Raw genomic sequence first — 9,274 nt, 5'->3', positions numbered from 1 at the left:
CTCCTTGAGAAATTGCGACCGCCATTGTTGTGTACTGCTGTTTGCCTCTCGTCGGACTGTTTAGACGAGTTGCACAGCTCTCAGACCGGTAAGAGGCTTGTCCGCTCAGATTCTGAGCTTACATCCCTGAAGTTACATCCCGCCCACAAATACAGGGGTTTTGGCCCAGAAGTTCCTCGCCCCTCCCGTTTGTATGCGAGAGCTGGCGAAAACTTTTGGGAAGTCAGATTAGTACCACAATGGCCTTCCAGGTTGGCTATGATATAATATCACATCTGTACAGGGTCTTGAGACTATCTGGGCCGTAGATCTGCCTTTGCTCCATGCAGATCTGCACAATAGAGGCTTTGGAAATCAAGGCTTTGTCTTTTCAAATGTGTGAATATTTAGACCAGTGGTTACCAACATGTTCCGGATCAGAGCCCACCCATGTTAAGAGGTCAGATGGGTGGGCCGTGTGGATGAATACCAGCACATTTAGGAGTACTATAGTGAAAGACCTTTTCCATGACGGCCCAGTAGCTTTAGGTGGATTTGTGTGTTTGACACACTGTGCTGTATGACAGCTCTATCATCAGTGTTGTGTTGGATTCATGTTCATGTGTATTTATAGACATTTAACCTCTTAAACCCTCAATACTTAGTACATTTGACCTTTCACTTTGTTTGCAGGTTGATCCCACTTCCAAGCATTTTGGGGCGGCCATAGCTGAGCCCGTCTAGAACTCCAGAGGTCCCGGAGGTCACAGGTACATTTCTAGCTCTCAGCAGTGGTGGAAGAAATAAGATAAAGAGACAGCATGAATACTGCAATATAGAAATACTCTGTTACAAGTAATAGTCTGGAATTCAAAATGTACTTGAGTAAAAGTACAAAATTACTGGCATCAAAATGTACTTAAAGTAACAAAAGTAGAAAGTACTCATTATGCAGAATATGTCCCATTTCAACGTTTTCAAATGTATAACAGCAGATCTACAAGCTCACAATGCGTCATATCGAGACGTATTGTGAGTTTGTAGATCAATTGTAGATAGATTCCTGTAGGACAGCTGAGAGACAGACAGTGTAGGAGAGACAGACAGTCATTTATCTGTCTCTCTGTCTTTACCTTAAAAGGTCAAAGCGCCAGTCAGCAGCTAAGACTCTGTGTGTGTGTGTGTGTGTGTGTGTGTGTGTGTGTGTGTGTGTGTGTGTGTGTGTGTGTGTGTGTGTGTGTGTGTGTGTGTGTGTGTGTGTGTGTGTGTGTGTGTGTGTGTGTGTGTGTGTGTGTGTGTAGGCTGGGTGTATCCTGCACTATAAAACAAGCGGTAGTGTTTCCTGGTTCATGTCAGAGAGTCATTTTCACCTCCTTCTCTGCGTCTCCTCGCTGAGTCTCCTCTCCTCTCCACCTCTCCTCACTGACCCACACACTCCTAAAGCTAGCAGGTGAGTTTTACACTACTTTAAAAGTACTTTAAAAACGTCTTTAAAGGGATATTTCACTTTTCTTTTTAAATGGGTCATTTTATGGTCTACTCAGGCTTTTGTCAGCCCCCCAGACAGTTTGATATTCATTTTATCCCTTCCTATACAAACCCATTATAACCTCAAACTCCTTTTTCACCATGTTAGATTCATCAAAAACACCCGTTCTGGTGTTTTTTCGATTCCTTTTCCATTTATTTTATTGATTTTTTTTTTGTATTATAACTTTTTCATTTTCCCCAAAAAATATTAAACATAAATGAAATAAGTTATTAAAAGAACACCTGCTCCTCACGTATTAGAAGGACAATGTCAGTCACCAGAACCAAGGACGGGTGTTTCTGATGAATCTAACATGGTTAAAATGGAGTTTGAAGTTACAAAACTGTAACTCAGTACGGCAGGTAGGAAAGGGTTCCTGGTTCAATTCCCCGCCTCGCAATTGCGAGGTGTTGAGAGCTTGTAGATCGGCTATTTTTTGGGAATGAGGAGTAGTTGCAACTTTAGAATAACTACCCAATAACATATATTAATCATTAACAAATACAGTACTTAACTAGCCATTAGCAAGTGATTTACTAATAGCTTGTACATAATCCTTTGAACATATATAAGGTATAGTTATACATCATTAGCATACAGGTAGTAAATATTTAACAAGTCATTAACTAATAGTTTGTAAGTAATCTATAAATCATCTATAGGGGATAGTTATAACTCCTTAACTAACTGTTAACAAGACATTAGTAACTCATTAACTAATGGTTTATAATTATAAATGATATCTTAACTAGTTATAAGGCATTTATAAAACATAATTATAAATAATCAGCATACAGTTAATACGTCAGTTAACTAATACTCTGTGAGTGATCTATTGGCTATCTATAAGGCATATATAGATCGTTAACATACTATTAAAACATATTTAACAAGTAATTGATAACTCATTAACTAATAGTTTTAGTAATCTATTAACTATAAGGCATGGTTACAACACACATTTAACAATACATTAATAACTCATTAACTACTGGTTCATAAATGATCTATTAAGTAGTTATAAGGCATTGTTATTAATCCTTAACTAACTATTAACAAATGCTTAACAAGTCATTAATAACTCATTAACTAACAGTTTATGAATGATCTATGAACTACTTATAACGAATAGTTATTCTAAAGTGTTACCAACTGAGCTACACTAACACTCTTCCGGTTACCGACAGCCTTTTATTGTAGATATGTTATATGTATTGTGTGTGTGTGTGTGTGTGTGTGTGTGTGTGTGTGTGTGTGTGTGTGTGTGTGTGTGTGTGTGTGTGTGTGTGTGTGTGTGTGTGTGTGTGTGTGTTATATACACACTGTGTGAGCAGATGTATTGAACTCACAATTTTGTCTCCTCACAGCTATTCTGAAGCAAAGAAATGGATCCATCAAAACAACCACGAGAATGGAACAGAATCAGTAAAAGGTGGAGTCAACAGTTAGAGAAGCTTGCGAACACTCATGAGGATGACAAAGTTGTCAAAGTTGGGAGTGTTGTGATGGGGAAAGGTGCTGAATTCCACATAGCACGTGGAAGTGATGGAACTCAGGTCTTCTTGGGGTTAAGAGATGACGGCACTGAAGTTGCAGTGAAGAGAATGACTACAAAAAACTATGAAGTGCTGAAGAATGAGCAAGACTTTTTACGACTTCCAGAGCTTGATCATCATTCGATTGTACGATGTGTGGACTTTGTAGAGGATGAGAACTTTGGATACCTTGCTCTTCAGTTATGTGAATACACACTGGAAGAATACATTAAGTTAGGAAGTGAATTTCCTGGAGGCCGTCTTTGTGAAAAGGTGATTGCAGAACAAGTTCTCACTGGCTTAAAGATACTCCATCAGAATCCTCGAATTCTCCACCGCGATATCAAGCCCCAGAATGTCTTGATTGGTAAGTTTTATGTTTAATGTTTGTTTATTTAGCTTTCATCATGATCACAGGTTTAAAAAGACAGGTGGCATTAAAAACACTGAATTAGGTAACACTTTACTTAAAGGCTGTGTCTATAATGCATTACATTTATAATGCATTATAATGCACTTATAAGGCACTTGTTATAAGTTGTTATGCATAATTATAAACATCTATAAAAGTGTTATAAGTGTTATAATGCCTTATAAGTGCATTATAATGCATTATAGACGTAACCTGTAAGTAAAGGGTTACCCTGAATTAATTTGGTAATTAAAATATAGAATATTATTATTATATTATATTATCTTTATCTTTTCTTTATAAATCAAAAGTTCAGGATAAAAAATGTGCAGTTGTCTATCTAAAAATCTAATAATCTAAAACACAAATCTAAAATCCACTATCATTTAACAGTTTGCAGGCTTAAGTGGTTTATTCATAATGCACTTTTTCCCAGAAATGTAGTGAGTCAAAAGTACAATATTTGTCATGAAATGTAGTGGAGTGAAAGTTATAAATGTCCCCAAATACTCTGACTAGTCCTCAAATGTAAGTTACTTTAGTAAAAGTTTGAGATCAAAATAATAATCAAACCAAAATAGCCGATCTACAAGCAGCATAACACGTTGTGAGCTTGTAAACAAGCTATTTACGGAAGGAATGCACTTCCCTCTATCTCAGCCAATCACCAGCGAATAAGGAATGTACCTAGCTCTGGTCCGCTATACCAGGAGCAGTGTTATTCTATAGACAGAAACGTCCTCTAGTGAGGAGGTCTAAACTGTAGTAAAAATAAAGAAAACAATGTGCTACTCAGCAAATAAAAGACAGTTTTATAATGTTGAAAGACTGTTCTCCGCAGTGGGACACGTCTCAGAACCTTTTGTGTAAAATACACTTGGCCAGAAAATAAAATATGTCCTCCAGACGGAACATCTTTGATTCACTCAAGTGCACATTCAGTGTCTGTAGGAGGGTGCAGGGTACCTGGACCTCTACGACTGGGCCATAGTCATATCATCCATGTATTTACACTGGTCTGTTCCTAGAAGAAAAATAAAACAACAATGTATTTTAGTCATTTAAAAATCTTTTTTATTAATATATCTACCAAATTTACCCTGCAGATGTTACAAGGAAGGCCAGATTGGCTGATTTTGGAATAAGCAGACGGCTGCCCAGAGAACAAACAACATATATGACAAGCAGTGCAGGAACAAAATGCTGGAAGGCGAAGGAGACCATTAATGAAGACGATGGTGATGAACATGTTCCGTATAAAAGAAGTGCTGACATCCAGGTTTGTTCTTATTTTGCATGAGAACAATTGAATTAATGAAAACAACACATACTGTCACTAAATGTTCATGTTCATTCTAAAGGTGGCTGGGATGTTGTTATATTACATCCTGTCTGGAGGACACCATCCGTTTGGCAAAGGCCCTCGGTGTGAAGTCAACATTCTGGATGGAAAGTACAACCTGGACCAGGTTCAGGATGTGGTTGCCAAGGATCTCATCGAGAAGATGATCAATAAAGAACCAAAGAACAGACCTACAGTGCAGGAATGCTTGGATCATCCCTACTTCTGGGGAAATGAAAAGTATGACAAACAGTAAAAATATTTTCCATTGTACACATAGTATTTTATTATACACTCACTGACATCTCAATGTTATTTATTCCTGCTTCTAGTGACTGATATTGTCCTTCTAAGACATTACTTATTTTTCAATTTAAAAAACATTTTTCATAAAGATAAATTGAAAGATGGTCTCATTATTCATTAGAAGGCTAATATCAGTCACTAGAAGCAGAGACGTGTGTTTTAATGAGTCTAACATTCATTAGAAGGACAATATCAGTCACCAGAAGCAGAGACGTGTGTTTTAATGAGTCTAACATTCATTAGAAGGACAATATCAGTCACCAGAAGCACAGACGTGTGTTTTAATGAGTCTAACATTCATTAGAAGGACAATATCAGTCACTAGAAGCAGAGACGTGTGTTTTAATGAGTCTTTTTTAATTGGCGCCCCCCCCTTGTAGTAACTCTGAGATCCCCCTAGGGGTTTAAACGTGTTTTAAAGTGAAATACCATTTTAAGCCCTATTTTCAAAAGTAGTGTAATTACCTGATTCCATGCTCTCAACCTGTTGCATCACATTTCGTGAGCTTGTAGATCTGCTATTTTTGCTATCTATCTTATTTTCTTTCTTTTTATTCATTTGTAATGAAATTGTCAACAAATATATTCCAGGTTTAAAGTAGTTAACAGTTTGATCTAATAGTAACTTTTCTACCAACATGTCCAACATGTTTTAAGAGTGATGGTTTCAGTAAATTATTTTTGTTTTGTAAAATCTTCCAGGAGAGTAGATTTCCTGAAACTGGTTGGAAATGAAGAAGAAGTAGAGAAGTACAACAGAAACCCAGACCACCAGAACCTCATGTCAGGATTGCTCCAGCGTGCTGAGAGACTGTTTGATGGATGGAAAGACAAAATGAAACGCACGGTAACTAAAGCATCTTTAGAGGTTAACATGTCTTTATGTCTATTAGACTAGTCAACCTTTCAGGCCACGACCCCCAAAATAATAATATTTGAACTGTGGACCCCCCAAAATAATCATATTTGAACTGGGGACCCCCCAAAAAATCATATTCGAACTGGGGACCCCCCAAAATAATCATATTTGAACTGGGGACCCCCCAAAAAATCTTATTTGAACTGGAGACCCCCCAAAAAAATCATATTTGAACTGGGGACCCCCCAAAAAAATCATATTTGAACTGGAGACCCCCCAAAAAAATCATATTTTAACTGGGGACCCCCAAAAAAATCTTATTTGAAATGGAGACCCCCCCAAAAAATCATATTTGAACTGGGGACCCACCAAAATCATATTTGAACTGGGGACCCCCCAAAAAAAACATATTTTAACTCAGGACCCCCCTGGGGATCCCGAAACCCAGTTTGGGGGTCTAGTTCATGTAATATTTAAGGTGTGTGTTTTTCCAGTTGCCACCCAAGGTGTTCCAGGAGATGGAGAAAAGGAGAGGGAAGACAGGATACTCTGAGAATGAACCATTTGGATTGCTGCGCTTCATACGCAATCTCCATGCACACCAGTAAGTTGAATTTGATTACAAAATAACAGTGTAGTCGCTCCCATTAATTTATAAGTACAAATAGTATGTGTTCTAATGTGTAATAATTTCCCTGGGTGTGTAGTCTAAAGTGGGGTAGGATGTTTGTTAGAACTTGGTCAAGGTCACAATCAACAAAAGATTAAAAAAATATATTTAAATGTTCATAGAACTTGGTGGTAATGATCGGTAGGCTGCACATGTATAAAAATACAATTTAAAGACTTTTAAAGGAGGAGTTCACCCAATAAATTACTTAATTTCTATCAATTGCACACCCCATGAAGCCTTGAATTCATGGATTTATTTTTGTTTTTGTGGCATTCCTGAGCCAATAATTTGATGACCGGGTGTGTATCCGGGAGACACAAATAATCTACTTTGTGTCTCCTACCGGATACATTAGCCGGTAGGAGACGGGAATCAAATTATTGGTTTAGGAATGCCACAAATACAAAAATAAATCCATGAATTCAAGGCTTCATGGGGTGTGCAATTGACAGAAAATAAGTCATTTTTTTGGGTGTACTACTCCTTTAAGACCTTTTTAATACCAAATTGGCCAAATTGTCAAATATTACATAAGAAAGAGGCAAATATTGTGAAAATAGCTGATCTACAAGCTCACATCACCTCGCAGTAAGAGGCGAATAATGTGATGGGAACTGATAACTTCACACAGCCACACAGCCACAAAGATAATACACACATTTTGTGTTATACATTTCTTTATATTTGTGTGTTCAGTACTTTATAAAGCAGCAGTTAGATAGATGTCAGTGTGTTCATCATAACATTTAGTGTTCAGTGATCACTGCTTTGTGTGTTTACAGTGCTGAAGCTGCTGCTGGCATTGACCTGATGGAGATGTTTCCTGGTCTGTTTCACTGTGTCTACCTGTTTGCCCAAGACCAAGGCTGGAACACACGAGTCACCCTGAAAAATATGTTCATGGCCACAAAAATAATCACACAAAGAGAATGGAACAGAATCAGTAAAAGGTGGAGTCAACTGTTAGAGAAGCTTGCGAACACTCATGAGGATGACAAAGTTGTCAAAGTTGGGAATGTTGTGATGGGGAAAGGTCGTGAATTCCACATAGCAAAGGGAAGTGATGGAACTCAGGTCTACTTGGGGTTAAGAGATGACGGCACTGAAGTTGCAGTGAAGAGAATGACTCCAGAAAACTATGAAGTGCTGAAGAATGAGAAAAACTTTTTACGTCTTCCAGAGCTTGATGATCCTTCCATTGTACGATTTATGGACTTTGTAGAGGATGGGAACTTTGGATACCTTGTGCTTCAGTTATGGGAATACACGCTGGAAGAATATATCAAAGAATACATCAAGAAAGAAATTGAATTTCCTGGAGGCCGTCTTTCTGAACGGGCGATTGCACAACAAGTTCTCACCAGCTTAAAGATACTCCATCATCAGAATCCTCCAATTCTCCACCAGGATATCAAGCCCCAGAATGTCTTGATTGGTAAGTCTTATGTTTAATGTTTATGTTTATTTAATATTTATCATGATCACAGGTTTAAAAAGACAGGTGACATTAAAAACACTGAATTATTTTTCTTGCTGATTACACTATAGAACTTCATAAATCAAAAGTTCAGAATCTAAAATGTGCAGTTGTCTATCTAAAAATCTAATAACCTAAAACACATATCTAAAATCCACTATCATTTAACAGTATGCAGGCTTAAGTGGTTCATTCATAATGCACCTTTTCTCTTCCTAGAAATGTAGTGGAGTCAAAAATACAATATTTGTCATGAAATGTTGTGCAGTGAATGTTATAACTGTCCCAAAATACTATGATTAGTCCTCAAATGGATATGAGTTAGTACATGTTTGAGATCGATGTGGAAATAATAATCAAACCAAGATGGCAGATCTACAAGCTCACGCCGCGCTGCGACACATTGTGAGCTTGTAGATCTACTATTTTACAGAAGGGAAACACTTCCCTCTATGTCATCGGATTGCAGCTCGACAGAGCTAAACTGTTTCCACCAGCGAAGAAGCAAAGACAGTTTTATAATGTTGAAAGACTGTTCTCCGTGGTGGGACACATCTCAGAAACACACCTTTTGTGTAAAATGCACTTATGGACAGAAAATAAAATATGTCCGCCAGATAGAAAATCTTTGATTGACCCAAGTGCACATTCAGTGTCTGTAGGAGGGTGCAGGGTACCTGGACCTCTACGACTGGGCCATAGTCATCTACATATTTACACTGGTCTGTTCCAAGAAGAAAAATAAAACAAGCACCTAATGTATTTTAGTAATTTAAAATATGTTTTTTTTTATCTACCAAATTTACCCTGCAGATGTTACAAGGAAGGCCAGATTGGCCGATTTTGGAATAAGCAGTGCAGGAACACCATGCTGGAGGGCGAAGGAGACCATTGAAGACGATGGTGATGAAGAAAGAAGTGCTGACATCCAGGTTTGTTGTTTTTCTGCATGAGAACAATTTAATTAATGAAAAATTAAGCATAGCGTTAGTTCATGCAGGGCACGGAAGTCTCATACGCTCAGCTGTAATCAGCTGTCTGTCTGCCAATTGCTTTCAATCAGCTACGCTTTCCTACACACCAATCACACCTCATTCCCTCAGCAAGGCAGTCCGTTTAAATACGGCTCCCTCCTAAACTCTGCTGTTCAATTGCTGCTA

At 37.9% G+C, this 9,274-nt stretch overlaps 1 protein-coding gene across 1 annotated transcript in view; it reads left to right on the top strand.

The window, feature by feature from the left end:
• Positions 1-1,302: 1,302 nt before the first annotated feature.
• The window catches only part of LOC311034811 (uncharacterized protein), an 18,901-nt gene continuing 10,929 nt past the window's right edge, over positions 1,303-9,274 (top strand). Inside the window, exons 1-8 of the mRNA XM_084042825.1 lie at positions 1,303-1,429; positions 2,878-3,412; positions 4,564-4,736; positions 4,819-5,039; positions 5,808-5,952; positions 6,459-6,568; positions 7,420-8,072; positions 8,928-9,046. Coding sequence (XP_083898951.1) covers positions 2,896-3,412; positions 4,564-4,736; positions 4,819-5,039; positions 5,808-5,952; positions 6,459-6,568; positions 7,420-8,072; positions 8,928-9,046 — 1,938 coding nt within the window. The 5' untranslated portion in view covers positions 1,303-1,429; positions 2,878-2,895. The remainder of the gene's footprint in view (positions 1,430-2,877; positions 3,413-4,563; positions 4,737-4,818; positions 5,040-5,807; positions 5,953-6,458; positions 6,569-7,419; positions 8,073-8,927; positions 9,047-9,274) is intronic.

Source organism: Gymnoscopelus microlampas (assembly GCF_963454915.1).
Source record: "Gymnoscopelus microlampas genome assembly, chromosome: 19".
Taxonomy (NCBI): domain Eukaryota; kingdom Metazoa; phylum Chordata; class Actinopteri; order Myctophiformes; family Myctophidae; genus Gymnoscopelus; species Gymnoscopelus microlampas.
Note: the sequence above shows the minus strand (reverse complement) of the source record. Positions and strands in the feature narration are given on the sequence as shown.